The sequence below is a fragment of the Macadamia integrifolia genome, chromosome 7, assembly GCF_013358625.1.
Source record: "Macadamia integrifolia cultivar HAES 741 chromosome 7, SCU_Mint_v3, whole genome shotgun sequence".
Taxonomy (NCBI): Eukaryota; Viridiplantae; Streptophyta; class Magnoliopsida; order Proteales; family Proteaceae; genus Macadamia; species Macadamia integrifolia.
In genome coordinates, this window is record NC_056563.1 from 35,657,088 (window position 1) to 35,676,943 (window position 19,856).

General features: G+C 38.7%; 3 protein-coding genes and 1 pseudogene across 3 annotated transcripts; 3 read left to right on the top strand and 1 right to left on the bottom strand.

Annotated features, from left to right (window-relative positions):
• Nucleotides 1–1,470: 1,470 nt before the first annotated feature.
• LOC122084650 lies at nt 1,471–4,513 on the bottom strand (annotated as a pseudogene).
• A 1,864-nt stretch (nt 4,514–6,377) lies between these two features.
• On the top strand, nt 6,378–10,215 carry LOC122084959 (peptide methionine sulfoxide reductase A5). The gene is made up of 6 exons (XM_042653368.1): nt 6,378–6,837; nt 8,166–8,185; nt 8,551–8,619; nt 9,011–9,195; nt 9,278–9,422; nt 9,652–10,215. Exons 1-6 carry the CDS (start codon nt 6,393–6,395, stop codon nt 9,847–9,849), a joined length of 1,062 nt encoding a protein of 353 aa, XP_042509302.1. The 5' UTR covers nt 6,378–6,392; the 3' UTR covers nt 9,850–10,215.
• A 694-nt stretch (nt 10,216–10,909) lies between these two features.
• Nucleotides 10,910–14,617, top strand: LOC122083752. The gene is made up of 3 exons (XM_042651643.1): nt 10,910–11,097; nt 11,213–11,278; nt 14,323–14,617. Exons 1-3 carry the CDS (start codon nt 11,050–11,052, stop codon nt 14,368–14,370), a joined length of 162 nt encoding a protein of 53 aa, XP_042507577.1. The 5' UTR covers nt 10,910–11,049; the 3' UTR covers nt 14,371–14,617.
• A 1,327-nt stretch (nt 14,618–15,944) lies between these two features.
• Nucleotides 15,945–19,101, top strand: LOC122083192 (peptidyl-prolyl cis-trans isomerase Pin1-like). The gene is made up of 2 exons (XM_042650904.1): nt 15,945–16,612; nt 18,643–19,101. The coding sequence occupies exons 1-2, from the start codon at nt 16,378–16,380 to the stop codon at nt 18,765–18,767; spliced, it is 360 nt and encodes a 119-aa protein (XP_042506838.1). The 5' UTR covers nt 15,945–16,377; the 3' UTR covers nt 18,768–19,101.
• The last annotated feature ends 755 nt before the right edge of the window (nt 19,102–19,856 follow it).

The following is a 19,856-nucleotide window of genomic DNA, read 5'->3' on the forward strand; positions in this document are numbered from 1 at the left end:
AGGGAATTTGTGAGTTGTGTTATCGCCATCTGAAGTTCAGCAGATGAGTGAAGAGGGGATGCAAATTCTCAGCAACACTGTAATCGAGGGGACAAAGGATCCTGTGTCAGATGCGACCATGCATGGAATGGCTCTGCCTGATTCTTGAAGAATCAGTCCTCATGTAATCGTGCTCATCTGGTTAGAGATCAACTTAAAATTGGATTTGTATTGAAGGTGCGTGAAAAGTAGATAATGTTTTCTCATCACCACATGGCACGGGCCAGTTTGGTGGTAGTGACCTTCCCCCCCCCTTTTTTTTCTCATTTGCCTCCTTTCTTTTTCAATAGCATGACCAAGCTTTGCAATGGATAGGCTACGAGCTGGGGAGAACTAAATTATAATACCAAGTCTCATCTTTTTGCTTAGAGTTGGAATATATTGAATATATTGGAAGCTGTATTTGCATTGGATGATTTGGTTAATGATAAACCATGACAACATTGGTCAACTCAAAAACCTGTGAAAGATTGGGCGGTCGGTATCGCAACCTGCAGTGCAGAGGACCTTAAAATGGCAAGACATTTTATGTCAATTTGATTCTTTCTGAAAATCGTTGGAAGAAAATATTTAGAATTTCTGTCATTCCTCTCCTTAATGAAGCTTGACGAAGCTTTCTGTCTTCTCTATACTTAATTGGAGGTCCTAGAACAGCAGGAAAAACCTGTTCTTGCTCAAAGGACAGATATCCTACTGAGATTTAAGAGCAAAATCCATTACACTCAGCCACTTCCTCAAAAAATATTTCCGTGACTCAATCACCCCTTCAATGAGGTTCATATTAGTGTAGCAAGGGTTTCTTTCTCTGTAATGCAAGCAATACGGAGAGGTGTGAGGAAGAGCTCATCTCACCGGGGACGTAGGCAACCTTGCCGAATATATGATTGTAAAAGTTTCTTTTTATGTCAGAAATTTTATTTTTCCATTTCCTTCATAAGCGAAGCTTGCGTAATTTTTTTATTATTTCAGGGGTGGGGTACTAATGAATGAATTACATTTGTTAATAATCCCCGTGCCAGTGCTCCTTTTTTGGTTAAGGAAAGAGGGTCACAGGAGACTTAGAAAGGAACTTTTTTGATAAATAGTTCTCGAAAGTGTTGAGGAAATGATAGCAATGGAAGAAATGAGTGGCGGGCAAGATTGACAGAAATTTTAAGGTAATAAATGTAGGGATTTCTTTGATCATGTTTGGAAAGAAAAAGAGTTGGAAGGAGAGAGAGAGAGAGAGAGAGAGAGAGAGAGAGAGAGAGAGAGAGAGAGAATTGGTGACCCTTTCCCTCCTTATGTTTAGTATTGCAGTCGGATTGAAGGAGAGAAGATAAGAGTTGTAAGGATCAGAAGAGAGAAATGGAGGTTTAACTAATTTTCTGATGATGCTGGAGATATATTGTGAGGCAGAGGAACAATACATTAAAATTTAAAGACCTGGTTTCCATCAAATTCTTTGGAGAATCACAAGATCTTAGAATTCAAGGAATTACATACCCAGTATCACAGTGTCATTAGACCAAATATAAATGACAAAATGCAGCAATCTTGATCCTTAAATAGTACAGAACAATATTCAAATTATTCTTCTAAAGTTTCTCATCCACAGCTATCGGTAGGGTGAAGAACAGATTTGATTTTACACTCACTCAGAACTAGTCACCGACACGAACAAGCGAGATCAAATTCCCTTCCATCATCTGTCAAGGCAAGTCATCACATTTCCACTCTATTGAAACCATCAGCATGCTTAACTGCTGATGCCTGTGTGTTTAAGGGCATGGTGAAGAATGATATTCTTAACTATATAACCTTGTCACATTACATTCAAAAGGCAGCCCCTCTGTGACTAGAACAATGTGGATGATCATAAAAAGTACAGGCAGTGAAACATTTGCAAAATTTGCAAATCAATCTCAAGGAAAAGCTAGCTTTCACATCCATAAACTTAAATAGTAAGGACCCGCTACACCAAAAAAAAATAGTAAGGAACCGGACCTGCAGTCAGATTCACAGTGCAGATCTGCAGTCAGATTGACAGGGCAGATGCATGATATGAACTAGATTCTTCAATAAACACTTACTGAGTATTAGTGAAAAATCAAGGTAAGGTCTTCAGGAAGCATATAATTTCTTCCTGGATTAAGAAATGTCGAAAGAACTATAAAAACTGATGCCTGCATGATACAGGAAGCATGGTTTCTTAATCTTCTTCTATGCCTCATCTTTCACTATAAGATCAAACACATCCACAACATCAGAGATGAAATAATACATGCCGAATAAAAGGTGGGAACCTAATGGGAGAATAAGCATGTAAAACAGTAATAAGAAAACATAAAATGGTTGGACATAGAGATATTCAGATCCAAGGGCAGATCAACCTAGAAGAACTTCCAACCCATTAATTACCAAGAAGATTCTTGTTTGAACGAAAAAGCTGAAAAATAAATACAAACATTGCCAGCTATTTCCAAAAATGAAACTGAATGAAGCATTACCAAGCAAAGTTTAGAATCCAATTCCAAATTCACATCTCATAAGCTACTGGGTACAATTCATCAACTTCTAAATCTATTGGAATAAATTAATGTAGTTCAGACCTTCGTTGATTCAAAAAGCCATTGTTTCGTCACACTTGATCTCATTGCCAGTATTTCATGTTTCAAATAAACAATTTTACTCTTTCTTCTTGCAGCATAGGACCATGAAACTTGATAGTTGATAGGCATAATTGTCTCAGGGAAAGTCTTCACTCCAGGAAAAGTTATCTCTAACACCTATTCATCTTGCTACTGTAATAGAATTGACACAACACCATCCCATTGCCCTACCCAAAGAAGTAGACCTGCCAACAGATCTTAAATTACAGGTTATCTTTCCTCCACTGCCACTTCACAGTCAGGAAAAGAAACAACAAAGGCTTCACTTATTTCATATAGAAAATAAATTTCAAGCAGATTTGAAGGCAATTAATTGACACAAATTCTGTGTGAACAGAAATAGAAACTGCATCAGCATCCATACCTCTGGCCACATCTTGTAAAACATAAACTCTTGGTCATCATACTCTTACTGGTTTCTGTAGAATTGCAGACAAGTAAACCAGAGACTTCCCAGTCCCGGAAGCATCAACCTTCTCCCCCACAATCCATTTCAACTTCTTGTACCCAAATCTCTCAATCAATCTCATCAGGGTTCTCTTCCGCTCCTCATCTGAACAGTAGAAATTGTCCAACCAAAACAAGCCTCCAGCCCGCAAAATCCGATCATATCAAACATAGGAACTCCATTTTCTCCGGATGACCCCCATCGCCCAACGCATTCGCTGCGTGAACCAGATCAAAGACATTGTCATGAAATGGGAACCTCTGATCCAGACTTGAAAGCAGAGGGAAAAGCCCTCTTGCAGCTATGAATTCGTTGAATGGGGCGTCCACATCCAAAACGGTTGTCACCACTGTCACTTTCCTCTCAGCTAACCTCGCCGCAAAGCTTCCAGACCCACCTCCGAGATCTAGCCCTATTCTGATTCCCCCATTCCCCAGCGCCAAGACGTCGTCAACAAGAAAATCATTCTTACTTCTGGCCTTAATAAACCTATGTTTTTCAGTTCCATTAACCAAATCAAAGCAACCTACACAACCTCTACCAACTTTCTTAGCGTTCAAGCAGTCAAAACTCTTGCAACCCAATCCACTCCAACTGACAATCTTGTCACTAACAGGTTTCCAAAGAGACAGTGGAAATGGGAGGAGACCTACCTTAGGGATAGACTTGGCAAAACACCGCCTCCTAGGCAATGGCTCACAACCCCTCAAAATCAACTTCTGGGCAAGGCTCGAATCATCAGGACAAGCTCCACCAACCTTGTAATTCATGTATTGAGACAAGAGTTCCGCGGATTTCTCCAGGAATGGCCGACGGATGACACCATTTCAGTGATCCCACTCCTGGAATCTTTGCCTAGGGGAAGTGGGTGGTGTTGTAGGAATAGCTTCAGCTCAGCGGCGACATTGGGTCTTGAAACATCTATGTTCTGGTAGCCGAGGAGCTCTTTCTCCATCCGGGCAAGCTTCTTCTGAGACGACTCGATCTCTCTGAGGATAAGAGACACATGTTCGGAGATGAGAGAGATGTTCTTGTGAGTATGGTGGAGGGGTTTGTTTATCGGGGACGACGTGAAGGCGTAGAGAGCGAAAAGATTGGTGGTGAGGACAGAGAATAGCATAATAAGATTGAGAGCTGAAGAACACAAAGAAGCTCTTCTGAATCTGGCAGTCCCATCCCCAATCTTCAGAGAAACAGAACCCATTTCGGTTCTGCTTCTACGATTGAGAGAGTAAGGAGAGGAGAAGAAAGTAGAAACTGTGGAAGCAACTTTGGGACTCGATTCAGATTTGGGATTGAAGTGAGTAGTGAAAGTTGAGAACAGTAGAAAAGGCTAAAAAGGACAAGACCTCAAGAAGGGGACATCGAAGGGAAACCATAATAAAGCACTTGCAGATGGTGTGATTAAACAATTAAGAAGAACGCGGGTTAGCAGTAATTACGTTTCCGAAACGGTTTATTGTCGGTAAACGTTACGGGAGGAGTCAAGACACTATGATGTAGCTACACTGTATGATGCTATAGCTTCTAGGCGTCCGACAACCATTAGATTTCATATCGAAAGATCGTAGATCGTCATCCTTCAAGGCCTATCTAATAGTGTTCTCGATCGTATTTGTATAGTTGCCATGTGGAGGAGTGCAAAGAAACCCAGAGGATGGAGAAGATTAAGGGTATCAATTTGTAACAACTTAAATAAATGAGTTGAAACTTGAAATAAAAAATTAAATGTCATATACATTTTAGTTGTAAACTGCGTTTGGTGAAATACGATGGAATAAGATTTTGTTATTCCATCATTTTGCGTTTCCAATGTTACGCCTCTCTCTCTTTCTCTCTCTCACAGAGAGATGGGGGTGTGTGTGAAAGTTGTAGTTTTGAATGCCTCGAGGAAATGGGTTGAACCATGGGACCAATAAGTGCGAAAAGACTGCAGACCATGAATGAGACCGGGCTCAGGTAACAGCTCTCAGGTAACACCGCCACTCACTGAACGGCCAAATAGGGATGAAGGTAATAGTGATAGGCCTATCAAAATTATTCTAATCTGGCGGTTTAGTGAGTCACGATTAGATGATTTCATTGAGTCCTGCTAAAATATGATTCTGGCAAAAAATAATCTCTATAGATCTGATAATGATCGGGATAATAATTACCAACTACTTTGAAGGTGTGATTCCACCAACTCCTAAGCCGCTAAAGGCACCAATCAATCAACTGAGTGCAAACAAACATAGAGACCTTCGTGTGTCTCTCTCTTATCCCTCTTTTTATGATGTGCCCTTTTCTAGCATTCCTTGGCTGAAGAGGATCCAAATACGCATGGGAATGCTCCTAGTTGTCTAATAGGGGGATCTAGACACGTATAAATGATCTACGTCACAACTTTATTTCTTTGTTCAAGGGGTAAAAAATAGATCCAATCTGTTGAAACCATCAACTACTACCCTGTTTATTTTCAGAGATCCTGCGTTGCATGCCATCAAGAGACGTGGATGATGGTTAGATTTTTTTTTTGTTTGGTTAAATCTTAGTCCATGGTTTCAAGTACCAATATCATACTGTTTGAATCAGCCATATCATGTTGACATTTGATCAAATGGATCGATTGTCCTTATCATTTTAGGGAAGTTGACACTTTCCAACTGGTCATGTAATCTTGCCATGTGGTTAGATGGTTGGTATCGTTTGACAACGTTCCGTTTGTCATTTTTGTGTTTTATTGTTATAAAAAATAAAGAAAAAACCTAAAAAGCGTTTTAATAAAGTTATTCAATTTCGCCCGTTTCTATAAACATAAATAAAAAGTTATGTTTATTTACAATTATAGGAAGACTTTTTTTGAAATAAGTCCGATTTGTTTATTCGTTTCTAGAAACGAATTTGAGAAAAGAAAAAATGTTGTTGTGCTCGATAAATCTTTCAACTATTTTAACCTAAAAAGAGGTAATCGAACCCTCTCTCCCTTTTGGGCATCTGATGATACTATTAAGTTTTTTAATGGCATTATGTCTACATAAAACGTTTCGAAAAATTATTTTATCAAATACTAAAAAATTCGTTTTTATTTTCTGAAACATGAAAAATCGTTTCGATTGTTTCTAGATACAGAAATAATAGAAAATTATCAAACAGTGCCTGACTGCCATTTGGTATGCATTCTATGTCAATGATGCATTCAAAAAAAAAAAAAATCTTACGAAACGCGTCCTAACTCTTAATTTTTTTTTTTGGTTTACTTCCGTACGCAAGAAATGAAGGCAGGAGGAGAGAGGACTCAGGAGTCAAGACTCAATAGTAGAATATGGGTAAATGCAGTTCCGGGGACGATTAGAATTCTCGTTCCCTATACGATAAAAGGTGAGGTTTTTTACTTTTGGAACATTTGCCGGGAGAATCTGTACAGGAGTTTCTCTCAGACGAAGCAAATGAGGGTGACGACAAGGGATCTAGCGTTCGCTCATCTCCTAGGGTTAGCTCTTCTGTGCATCTTAGCGTCAAATGGAGTTCTAAGCATTAGGTTGCCTGATCGCGTCCCTGTGGCCGTGAATGTCCCCTCGAATCAGCCTTTGAAGACAGCGGTTTTCGCCCTAGGGAGCTTTTGGAGGTCTGAAGCTGTGTTCGGATGCTTGAATGGGGTTGTGCGGACCACCGCTGGTTACGCTGGGGGAATAAAACTCAATCCTGAGATCCGTTCAGGTTTCATCTCCTTTCCTTTCGATTCCTTTCGCTTTAATCTCCACAGATGTCATGGTAGGAGTGTTGGATTTCGTTTCCATAGGAGAATCTCATACCTTTTTCTTTAAATCTGTGTCTGTTTTTGTTTTTTCAAATATCCCTTTGCGTAATTACTGTTTTCTTATTATTCGGAATTTCGGATTGATGATTTGACGGGATGATAAGATATTCTCTTGCTTCGCTGTTCTTCGCTGATCAGTGAAAATGTCGGAAGGATGATCAAATTGAACAAGATGATTCCGTCACTATTTCTTTCAGACTTCCCATTTGTTACAATTCCTTCAGTACTTGGATGAATTTATAAAATGAATACTTTCAGAGGACAATGGTCCATGGGGATGTGACACCAACTTTTATAATGGATTAAGAGAACACAGATGGTGTTCTAGCCTGGCCAATGCGTATTTCTGACATAATTTTGTGCCTATGTTGGCATGTTGCAGTTCTGTGAATGGGTCTTTGATGAATCGTAGATTCCATGTGTCGAAATTCTTAATTTTTCTTATTGGAATGCGGAAATTTTGTTTATATGTTATCTTTTCCTTCCCCCACACATCCCCCAAAAAAAAAAGGGTGGATATTGAGCTTAGGAAATTGTTAAATGGTTTACTTATTGAGGAGAAGCGATTGGATTTTGTATCAATATATATTTTTTTCATTTATTCTGCTAACGTCATAGCATTGTTCACTGGAAAGTCCATTGTCTTGGTGCAGGTATTTAATTTCTTCTATATCACTGGTGAGGTGATAAGGAAAGGTGTTAATTGTTCATAGGTTTCCTATAGATGCCTTGCAGCCTTGTAGCCTATGTGTTCACATTGCGTTCCTTTATGTTGTAAAAAGTCTTTGAAATTTGACGTTTGAGATACTTACTTTTGGGGTCCCATATTGAGGTAACATTGAACTGCTGGTAGCCTACTCATTCTGCGGGCTAGTCATTATGTATTGAAAATTGCCATGCATATTGTTCTGTATAGTTTCTGAAAATTCTTATTCTTTGTTTCTTTTCACAACAATGAACAAATACTTGTAATTTGATATTATCGAAGAGGATGAAAACTAATTTTTGATTGACTGATTGTGGATGGACTACTCTATTATTCGATTTCAGTTTGACTAGGAGATGGTCTGCGCCAGAAATGTTTGTTATTTGGAATTGACTCTGATAATTACTATGGATCCTGATTCTCTTGCAAAGTTTCAAATGAAAACAACATAGACTGTTGTTAAAAATCTTTTGAAATGATTCAACTTCTGCCACACTCTAATGTCCCTGTGTGTTGAATTAGGTGTCTTGCTTGCTGCTGCTGTATGTGGTATATATATATCCTTTTGTTTGATTAGGGAGAAAATTTGACATGCTAGATTTACTCATTTCGTTGCAATTTACCATGTGTCACTTCTAGGGGATGCTCTACTAAACCATTTTGTTGATGACTAATAGAGTTGGTTGTTGGACAAAATTAATATAACTGATTATACATAAAAGGACAGTGCATTGGAGTAGACCCATGCATTCTAGTTTTAGCTGGATTGTGGAAGTCTTAGATATTCATGATGCTGCAGTTTGCTTTATGATATTTTGTGCTGGAAGGTAGCAATGCTCACGTACACTTGCTATTATTGACCAAGTGTTACTAGTTTAGGGTGTTTGCTGTTCTTTGATGGTTGCAGATTTATTCATCTGATGATGTGGAGAGCAATGGTTCCACACCTACCTTAAATTTTAGACTTGGGTTTGAGGTTTTCTGACATTTGTTGTGGAATGTTTAAATGTGCATGACTGAATGGTATGCATCATGTTTATTCTGAGCAAACTTGTGATTATTTATGGTTTTTTATGATAATGGAACCAAGATCTTGGTGGGGTATGTTCATTGGAGTTTGGTTAAAGGTTGGTTTGCTCAGTTGATTGGTTTTGTTGTCTTTTAAACAAATCTGCCAGCCATTGGCTGATGACCTAAATCTTGCCTATTAGCTGTTTGCTACTGTGCCTAATAGACTGGTTTACCTCGCAAAAGTAGTTAATTCCCTGAGAAATATATACATATGCTTGTGTGGCTACCCTTTTTTTTTTGGGGGTTTGTGGGGGGGTTGGTTTGGGGTGGTGGGATGCAGGATTTCATTTTGACTGCACATAAATATCAGTCTTCTTCTTCATCTTTTTCGTATAACATACATGTATGCTTTCGTGAATGCTCCGCAGATTGAATATGATCCCAAGTTGATTCATTTCAGGCAACTTTTGGAGGTCTTCTGGTCTAATCACGATTCTAGGCAAGTATTTGGCCAAGGTCCTGATGTGGGTTCGCAGTACAGGTAGTATGTTTATGACCTATGGCAATGAAGTCTCACTTTGCATCATTCCTGAGTTACCTAGTGAAGTATGGTGTATATGCAGGTCAGTAATCTTCACCAATGGAACTGAAGAAGTTAGATTGGCTGCTTTGAGCAAAGAAAGGGAACAGACCAAATCAAAGAGCAGTATTGTGACCACGGAAATTCAGCAACTGGTTACTTTTTATCCTGCTGAGCCAGAACATCAGGTACAGTGTCCTTGACAAAATTTTCTTCTGCAGTGAACTTTTCAGTATCTCAATAGACCTACCTATGCAACACAACTCTATGAACAACTGAAATTTTCTGAAAAGTCCTGGGATTTTTAAGTGGAATCATTTTTCAGTGTTGTAAAGTTTCCTTGCTGCCCATGGCAGAATAATGTTGTTCCTCAGTAAATTCTTTAATCGTAGCCCATCCATTGTTTTAAACTTGCAGAAATTTGAGCTTAAGAGAAAACCCTTCCTTCTCCAGCTTATTGGGAATATGCCAGAGGAGGAACTTGCAAAATCAAGCCTAGCAGCAAGACTTAATAGCTATGCAGCGGAGCTTTGCCCATTGAGGAGCCAAAGGCAGATTGATGCCAAGATCAGTGAAATCCTTAGGAAAGGTTGGCCGGTCTTGAGAGAAGTCTAGATTCGAAATCGTTGGGATCTGTACACATTCAACTGTTGAGTGGAAATGCTGGTTCGTCTTGAGACTTGAGAATTGCAAGCTGAGCAGGACAAAGGAAGAGAAGATCAATTGTTATTGTTTGTGCCATTGTACAAGGTTTTGCTGGCTCCCGGGTTTGAGCAGCCTCTGGTTGCTCTTGTTGAGTGTACAACCCTGCTTTTGTTTTTAAATCGGAAACTGTAGAACATTAGGTAATTGCTGTAAACTTTTTTATTTTTATTTTTTTTATTTTGGTAACAAAAAAGCATAATTTCACCTCCTACCCTTGGAATTTTAAAATGTCTAGACTACTCTTAAATGTTACTTGGTTACCACACATTCTTTCAATTCCAGATTCATTTCAAAAACTTGATTACATTCTGTAATGAGAATTAACTGTGTATTGATGATTCGTGGTTAATCTAGGTAATTTAGTGATATATAACTCTGGTGAAAAGGTATCACGAGGTTGTGAAGTGTCTCTCGTCATCATAAGATATTGGCATTGTGATTAAATATCTATTTTAGATTTCTTCCTTAATTATGAATTATGATGATATTGGCTATCCCACGCCTATTATGTTTACTTTGATTTCCATGTTCTTACCTTCAATCCCTACAAGCAGTCACGGTCTCAATTTCCTAATGTAATCCAAACTAAAAAATCCGTAACCAATGTATGAGGTTCCTGCCACTTATTATATAACGGGCTGCCACTTATTATATATAATGGGGTTTGGAAAAGTTTTCTATTGCAGAATTTAGAAAAACATGGAAAAATTCTATAGGAATTATAATTTTCCAACACCTTACAATCCGACGGAGAGCATGAATGATCATCTACTTGATCACAGGGGTTAAAAAAAATCAAAAACCTTGCTTGATCATGCCCTCGGTGGTTAGAAGAAAGGTGGATGGTCTTTTCAAAAAAATAGAAAAAGAAAAAAGAAAGGAAGATGGTCTTGGTAAGTCATTGGAGGCAAATAGTGGGGGTACTTTTGGTGTTTCATTTCTGGAGTCAAATTTGTGTGAAAGAGAATAGTCCCCTACTGCCCTTCACTGAGGCCAATCGCAATTTCCCAAAGTTAGGGCTGACTTGCTGATCTCTCCGAGGGTTGTCTCTCTCTCTTCTTCTCCTCCCTCCCGATACTTCCTTCGACCTTGAGCTATCACGAAGCTTCCATGGCGCCACCTCCAGGCCCTTACTCTGGTACCAGCACTCTAGCTTTGGTAATCTCTCACTTTCCATTTCCTTCCACTCACCCCTTAACCTCTCCATTTCGCTACGGCTGATTCTGTCAATTTTCTTAAGCTTTCTTTCTCCCTCTGATTGTCATCGCTGCAGGTGGCTCGTGCATCGGCCTTCACTTTCGGTCTCGTCTATGGAAGCGTCAAGCTGAAGTATCTTAAGGTACTTCCATCATTTCTCTGCTCTCTCTCTCTTTGAATTCTAATTCCGGATCTGTTTACTTCATCTTTCGCATTTAGTCTGTCCTTTTACTGTCTATTTTATCTCATATTGTCACTTTTTCCTGGATCGATCGTGGGAATTATATTGGATCGGGGGAATTCTATTGGATCGGATTGTTGTGTAGGGAATATAGGCTTTGATGTTATGTAGAGGGTTCATGGTGGATTTGATTTGAAGGAAAATAAAATGTTCTTTATGAACCATCACTGCATATGTATGGCACTGGATCGTATATTTAGATACGTGAAGGTCTCTATTTAGGCGACGTGCTTTTGATGAGTAACTGGAAGGAACTGCCCGTGTTGGCTATCATTGGAAGTGTTAGTTTGGGAGCAATTTTATTTTCGTAATGCTTTGACCCCTGTACACTCTGATGATGCTTACAACTTTAAAGTTTTCTGGATTTTACTAGTTGAATTTGCATCCAGTACATTCTTTGGTCGAACATTTCTTTCTCGTTGGTTATTAGGTTGGGTAGTGTGTGTTTCAGGATATATCTATCTGTATACAAATGTTAATAAACGTTGTCTTCTCTAGTGCACGTGATTTGGTTGGTACAAACTACAAAAGAAGTTAGGATTTAGGATGCTTCCTTGTTGGGATTCCCTGCTCAATGACTTGTATGCAATGGAGAAAAAACTATAGTAGCTGCTTCTCAAGGGAATCCTTCCCGATCTTTGATTTTTTTTCAGTTTCTACTTGTTTGTCTTTCTTGATTGTGGGATCCCTTTCAAAAAGGGATAGAAAATTTACCATTTACTTGTATTTGTGTAATTTTTTGGGTGCAATTATCTTTTTTGTGAGCTTGCTCTCACCTTTGCACTCAATAATGCTGTTCAATGGAGTCGTTATTGTAGCCAACCATCTGCTCTTAGAAATTAGAATGTGCACTTATGCATTTATGATAGGTTAGAGGTGTTAGGTCTTTAGTTCAGGGAAAAAGGAGGAATTTTTAACTAAAGGCTTCTGGTGTTGTGACCTGTGGTTTGATAGGATTTCATACTTGTAGGCTTCAACTTACCTATGACCTACATATGGCAAATTGAGAGACCTGACAGTTTTGTGACTCTTTTAATAAATTCGTCTGAAAAAAGGTTTTTCCAAATTGTTGGTAAAACACAATCTGGTGTTCAAGGAATGGCTGCCAATCAAATAAGTTTTTTTCTCATAAAACAGTTACAAGTTACTACTTCAGGAGAGTTTTCTAGCATCTCTTGTGTTAGTTTTGATGTATAGCTAGAATATTCACAATGGACTTCTTCTTGGAAGTCAGAAGTTGATGATCAAAAGCCATATGTACTACGCTTGTAAATTTGATATAAAACCAAGAAAGGTGGATTAGCCTCCATAAAGAAGGATACAAGTAACAACTAAAATAAAGTAAATAAATTTGGCCTACTGACCCATCTTCATGCATGATATTCTCCATGTATAAATGCTCTTGGAATTCATCTGATCTCTATGATGTATGGTGTGGAGTGTTGGGTAGTTAAGAAGTATCATATGTATAACTTAGTGTAGTAGATATGAGGATGTTGAGATGGATTGGTGGAAGAACTAGAAAGGATAAAATAAGGAATGATCATATTAGAATTGATTTGGGTGTAGTTCTGATACATGATAAGCTACAAGAAAGTCGTTTGAGGTGGCATGGCCATGTTCAACAGAGACCTTTGGATGCTCCAGGAAACATGAGTGATTTGATTCAGATTGAAGGAACTAGAAGAGCCCGGGGCAAACCTTAAAATGACCTTAGGAGAAGTGGTTAGGAAAGACTTGCATATCTTAAGCTTTGTATCTAGTATGACCTCTAGTAGATCTTATTGGGGGGCCATGATCCATATAGCCAACCCATTTAGTCGGGTCAAGGTTGAGTTGTTGTATAAATGCTTTTGGAATTCGTAGGAGATTAATCATTTAGTGGAGATACTTCCTTTAAACTTTGTGCATGAGGTGCTAGTGAGTTGTACCTTGTTTTAGTCATATCCAGGATGCTGTGCCAAAGTCTTCACGAAACTTTGTTAAGAATTATATGGAAGTCCAGTCCATTGATTCAATGAGAAACATTAGTTGCTTGTGAAGAAGATATCTTCTGTTTTTGTTTCTTTCTTGTATCAATTAATACCAATTGACTATTTAAAGGAATAAAAGGGTGTACCTAGTGTATGAGGCTCCCGCTACTGCAGGGTTTGGCGAGGGGCAGATGTACACAGCCTTACCCCCTAGAGGCTGTTTCCACGATTCAAACCCACGACCACCAGGTTGCAGTAGAGCAATCTTACCATTGCACCAAGGCCCGCCCTATTTATAAGTATAATTTATGGCTAAATTTAATCTTATTCATAAAAAAGAAAACATTACGGAAGTTTAAGAAATCATTCCTGTCTAACTTCAGTAGGTCAGTGCAAAGCTTCTTATTCCAGTTTACCTATGATTTAGTTGGTTAGCTGGGACATTCACATGATGGGCGTTATAAGGCCCTGTTTGTTTCCTTGTGGAGAACCTTACAAGCTGCGATTACAAGGAAGAATTAATGCCCTGTTCAAGGGAAAATGCTAAAAATGGTGGACCTGATGTAAAATTTTACAAGGGCATAAATTTTACCAGGGTGAAACAGGCTGCAATAAAAATTTGATTTTGCGAGGGATTTTTACAAGGAAGCAAATGGGGCCTGAATATCGTCTATCAGGCTGTGACTGCTTATTGGGTTTGTCATGTAACTAAGCACATATGCTGTATAACATGCTACGCATATTTACCTTGTTAATCGAAGCTTATTCGACCTCCAAAACAGCTTCAGACCTAGATGTAGGTACCTTAAAGTAGTTCAATTCAAGTGTGGTATCTGATATGAGAAAACCTTCATTCATTTCTTTTTTGGTGCTCATTTCTATATGATTTGATTTATTTGCATCAATCAGTATTGTACCTTCTGTATGATAGATATGTGCCAATTATTTAGCAATGTGTTTTCTCTTTGTCAGGCTAAGGCAAAGTCACAACAGAAGGCTGAGGCTAAGGGACATCATTGAAGCAGCGATGGATCCCATTGTTGATTTCCAATAATGCACGATGAATAGAGATCTTTAGGAGTTGTTTCTCTTCCTGTAAAGTTTTGGTAGACCATGATGCTCCATTGACAATTCTGCAATTTTTCAAGTTGGTTTTCCGACCAAAGGATTATGATTCGGTTTTCATCTTTTATGCTTGATAACAGAGACTGTTAAGAGGGATTTTTTTTCACAAATCCTTAATTCAAAAATAATCATTCATTAATCACCTCTTGGTTTCCATGTTGAATGGGTGCGGTATGTTAATGTGATTGCAGGAAGTCTATATTATTTAATATGGTATTGTTGTTTGACCATAGCATCAACATTGTTTATCGAAAGCTGCATTCGATAGTCTAACACAGGTGTGGATTTAGGGCTGAGCTTTTCACAAGTGATGATTCAGGTTTAAAAGATCGGGGTTAGATCTGCTAATTAGTTTGATGGATTGGAATCGGCCGAGGTTGATCCTGATTCCTGCTGATCTCGGTCAAGTCGATCTGTATCGGATGCATATTTTGGCCTCTTCTTGACAGATCCAGACCGTTCCGGATCTGGATCCAGATCCAGTTCTTGTAAACACTGTTCTGGCCCTCACTTATTGCTCTCTTTTGTGAAAGGAAATGAGCTTGCATCTGTGATCAGGTCGATGCCAGTATCAATGCTAAATCGGATTGGATTCGCTGATTCAGGTCAGTTCGGATTGAAATTGCTCAGGTCAATCCCCATTCTGGCCCATTTGGATTAGACTGATCCTGGACAAAACTAGGGTTAAGGGTTTTTTTTTTTTTTGGACAGATTTCGGATCCCTAGTCCAGATTTTTGAACACTGATTCAGGGACTTGTGGAGATGAGGTCCACCCATATACTCTTTGAGGTGTGGATCAATTAGGAATGGCTACACTTTTGTAACAGAATTGCTTGATCCAGATTCAGGCTGCTTCGAATAGGCTCTTTTCATATAGCTTTTTGGGGTTCTATGATTCTACCTGATTGGCTGATTTCTGACCCACTCTGGATTACGGATTATGTATTGCTAAATTGGTAACCTTGTAAAGGATTTGGCTCGTCTCTGTCTCTAATTTTTATCCACCAATTCTCATGATACCCCGGGTAGTTCTACAAAAAAAAAAAAAAAGGTAGAAATCCATTTTAATGTGCCACATTGGCGATTCGTCTGAATTAAAGATCACACAAAATTGAAAAAAAAAAAAAATCTGAACCCCACCTTGATTTAATAAGTAATACACTGTGGGCTTCTCGGCTGTGCATTCAAGATGGGTGATTTAGATCATTGGATGTTATATATCTGATCTGAATATATGATGCCGCTCTCGACATGATTTACAAATGGGGAATGCTTAAAGTTATTAATTAATTAGCCTTCCAAGTTTGGATTTTGATTTGGAATATAGTCATTAATTAGCAACCAAAACCAATACAATTGAAGAAGATCTACAATAGATCAGACCAATCTAAATGGATGATGACGGTTGCCTACTTGCAACCTTTCCGATTTATACTTTTGACTTTTTTTTTTTTTTTTGATAATGGAAAGCCAAGAAGGGAAGGATCCTCTTTCCAATTCCAATCGATTGCAATCCTTAAAAATTTTCCTTCACTGCAAGTCTGCAACTTCTGTAGCTTTCTATTATTCGTTAAGAAGAGAAAAATAAATAAAGGGAAATAATAAAGGAGGAAAAGCAAAGGAATCATAGATTTTTATGTTCAGATTCTTCTACAAGAATACCCCAAAAGGACAGGTCACAAGGCACACGGTGAAGGACACCTTTTAAGGGAAAGCGAAGCAAGCAAGCAAGGGAGCTTCACTTTACCTAATCCCTCTCTGTTGGGTGTGTTTTTGTGCTAAAAATTTGGAAACTGGAAGGAAAGATAGGGAACGATCGTAAGAGGAAGAAAGCTTCGGCTTCGTCATCGGATCGACCAGAGAAGAAGCAGCAGCAACAACAACACAGGAAGAGGATCCAAATGTCGAACTCCAATCAAGTGAGGGCGTCTCACATCCTCATCAAGCATCAGGGTTCCAGAAGGAAAGCTTCTTGGAAGGATCCGGAAGGTCGCATCATCATAAACACCACTAGGGACAGCGCTGTCTCTCAGCTTAAGGCCCTCCGTGAGGACATCGTCACTGGCAAGGCCAAGTTCGAGGACCTCGCCTCTCGTTACTCCGATTGCAACTCCGCCAAGCGCGGTGGCGATTTAGGTTAGTCCCTCCCTCTTTCTTGGAACTCGATTCTTTACCCGGTTATTAGTTACTTGGGGACCAAATAGTTAGGGTTTCTTCACAGAGTGGTTGAATAGCACTTGGAGAATTAGATCTAAACATTTCTCTCCTGTTCTTCGTCACGGATTCTCATGGTTTCCATGAGTTGAATTTAACTGCTTAGCTTTAGAAAATTGTACCTCGAACGTTTTTGTGCGTGACTTGTTTTAGCTGAATCTTTGGCACTGATAATGGAGATAGTAAGGCATACGTGGGTTTTGCTTCTGTAGTTTGGTTTAAACTTTTTTCCTTTTGTCTTCTTCCAATGGGAACTGCAATCTAGGATCTCCATTGGTTCATTGAAATGGATTTTTCTCTTCTCCATGAATGCATTCTCCCAGAAAACTTTAACTTGATAAGTGTCTGAATTTGGAAAATATATAACGTGGTTAATTGAAGATGAAAAGAAAATTGGATCTTAGATTTAAAAAGTTGCTACTGATGATATACATGTCACTCCCCAGTTATGTAATTAATGAAGCAGTAATCTCCAACTTGGTTCTGTAATGATTGATCAAGGGTTAAAATATAAATAGGTATCCTACACTACTTTCTGTTTTTGTTGGTGTTTCATCCTATATTATTAGTATTGAATAGTACCTATTCCTCATGATTTGAGTGCTACCATTTAAGTACATAAATATATTCTTTAGTTAAGAGGCTTAAAAAACTAGCAGACAACTTTCTGTTTGGATGTTGGTAGTTCATATCCTTTCAGTTACGATGCTTCTTTACAGTTCAGCTGATGTTTAATGTAATCTGTTCGATTCAATTCCCACTACCACAGGGAACATTGGGTCGTTTCAAGCTCTACGGTTTCAGTGGAGATATGAAAATATCTGTTGGTCATTGAGAGAATATACCTGACTCCCATAATGCCTAATTGTTTCCTCTTCTTCCAAAATAGAGGTTATTTTACAATAGTCTGGATCCTTGAATTTCCAAACAGGATTTCATTTAGCCAACACCATTTAGTTTGGATAAGAGGCCTTTTTGAGTTGGTAAAGCTAAGAGGGCAGGAACTTTTAGGAATGCAAGTCAATGGTTGATGTTGTGTGCCTGAGCACGTACTCTGGGCAGAATGAAGTGTCGAGGTAGCTTGCCCCCTCCTAGACCCTGCAGTAGCACACATACCTACCAGATACTCTATAGGCTAATGACCACAAAATCTAATCCGAATAGGTGGATGCTCCATGGACCTCCTAATCCTCTAGTGATAATTGCTTGTTTGTCTGTCATCATTCTCAGAACGTCAGGTTTCACGCAGAACTCCAGGTGGAAACTCCAGCTGATCTTCATAGAGGAACTCTTTTTTCTAACCTGACATATGATGCGAAATTGTGAGGCTATTTCTTTCTTCCTTTGTTTCTAATATTTGGCTCAGATGAAAATATGCAGCTAGCAGGGTTGCTTTCATAGCATAGACAGAAGTCAAAAGGTTTTCCTTGTAAGTTTTCAAGATATGCTGAGGACCTCTACTGAAATCATACCAAATAGTTCGTCTCCAAAATATGGTCCTCCTCCCTAAACTTTTTTTTTTCTTTGTTGGTTTTTATGTCAACAGGTTAGAAAGAAGCTTCAAGTCTGTTTTATTTTTTGTGTCTGTTGTCACTCTGTCAGCCTTTTCGTTCCCCCGGATTTGGAATAAGTTCCTTCAGCTAATACCTGTCCATCAGTTCTTTTGTACAATTTGGAGATGCCAAGAAAAACTTTAAAACGAAGACCAGGTTGTGTGTTCATAATTTACATGATAAATAGCTTCTCCGTTTTGATGCATTGGACTTGTTTCTTTCATTATTTCTTTCTTGTAGTATGTATATTATGAATGTTTGCATGAAGTAATGTTTTTATCTACTAAATAGTCCCCTGTCCATTTGTTTATTTGTACACATTATTTAATAAGTAGTCAACGGACTAGCCATCATCCATGATGCAGTGGTGATGCAAATTGCCCGTGGTGATTGTTGCAGGTCCTTTTGGCAGAGGGCAGATGCAGAAGCCTTTTGAAGAAGCAACATATGCTCTGAAAGTCGGAGAGATTAGTGACATTGTGGATACTGATAGTGGTTCTCACATAATTATGAGAACTGCCTGATCGTTGATCCAAACACGGGTGCAGTCAATTTTCTACAGATCAGCTTTTCTTTCCAAGTTAGTTTTTGCTGCTTATCCATTAGGGGCAGTTGAGCCATGTTATTACATGCTTATATGGCAAATCAGAGAGCGTCCATTGTGATCCACTTTCATAAATTCTTAATTACATTTTGATACTGTATTTGGAGGTACTTTTGTGGAAACAATTCATGATCAGCGAGAGCTGTTTTTGCTTGTGTTTCTAATGCTGACGCTTTGATTTTTAAGAACCAACTTGCTTGGGGTTGAAGGCAGTATTCCACTAAATAAATAAGTTATTCTTTTGGGATCTGTTATCCTACTCTCTTTTTATCTCCTAATTCTTATATCTTTCTTTCCCCTGAAAATTTTATACGTGCTTCTCTAAGATCCTTTCACGATTCAATGGCCTGGGTTAGATGAAATAGACATGTATGCAGTTATTTGAGTGGACTTGAATTTGAAATTTGACACTTGGCTGCTTCAAACCATTTTCAAGATTATCCAATGGTTGGAACTGACATGCTACGTGGAAAAACTTTTGTCATTAAAGTATAGAAATTGGGATATTGTTGACCTTTGCATTAAAGATTAGTCAAAAGTTTTTATAAATAATAAGAGCAGAATACAGGGTAGGGGTGTCAACGGTCTGGGTCGGTGCGGTTTCGGTCCGGTTCCACCGGTTTCGGTGTGAGTTTGGAAGTGACCGAAACCGACCCAATAAGGATTTATCGGTTTCGGTCCGGTGTCGGTTTCGGTGCGGTTTGGGTTGGGTTGGTACCGGTTTGGATTTATTAGGTTCATTTCGGTTTGGATCGGTTTTTTAAACCGGTATGGAGCCATTAGGAAACAACCAAATGATGAATTGTTGAACTTCGATTTCTTAAATCATTTGTAACCGGGTGGTTTTGATTTTTGGTCTAGTTTGAATTCGATTTTCCATACAAATGTAAAAACTATTCAAATTTTAATTTTTTTAATGAATTTTGGAGTGTTTCGGTTTCTTACCGGTTTGGTTTCGGTTTCGATCCGGGTTTTGAGCCGGTTTCGGTTTGGTTTCGGGTTCATCCGG

Excerpts from the sequence above, each read along its gene's own strand:
- LOC122083192 (XM_042650904.1), top strand. The coding sequence starts at position 16,378 with ATGTCGAACTCCAATCAAGTGAGGGCGTCTCACATCCTCATCAAGCAT. Across the intron at positions 16,613-18,642 it reads CAAGCGCGGTGGCGATTTAG|GTCCTTTTGGCAGAGGGCAG; the intron begins GTTAGTCCCTCC and ends TGATTGTTGCAG.
- LOC122084959 (XM_042653368.1), top strand. The coding sequence starts at position 6,393 with ATGAAGGCAGGAGGAGAGAGGACTCAGGAGTCAAGACTCAATAGTAGA. Across the intron at positions 8,620-9,010 it reads ATTTTAGACTTGGGTTTGAG|CACATAAATATCAGTCTTCT; the intron begins GTTTTCTGACAT and ends TCATTTTGACTG. Across the intron at positions 9,423-9,651 it reads CTGCTGAGCCAGAACATCAG|AAATTTGAGCTTAAGAGAAA; the intron begins GTACAGTGTCCT and ends TTAAACTTGCAG.
- LOC122083752 (XM_042651643.1), top strand. The coding sequence starts at position 11,050 with ATGGCGCCACCTCCAGGCCCTTACTCTGGTACCAGCACTCTAGCTTTG. Across the intron at positions 11,098-11,212 it reads GTACCAGCACTCTAGCTTTG|GTGGCTCGTGCATCGGCCTT; the intron begins GTAATCTCTCAC and ends TCATCGCTGCAG. Across the intron at positions 11,279-14,322 it reads TCAAGCTGAAGTATCTTAAG|GCTAAGGCAAAGTCACAACA; the intron begins GTACTTCCATCA and ends TCTCTTTGTCAG.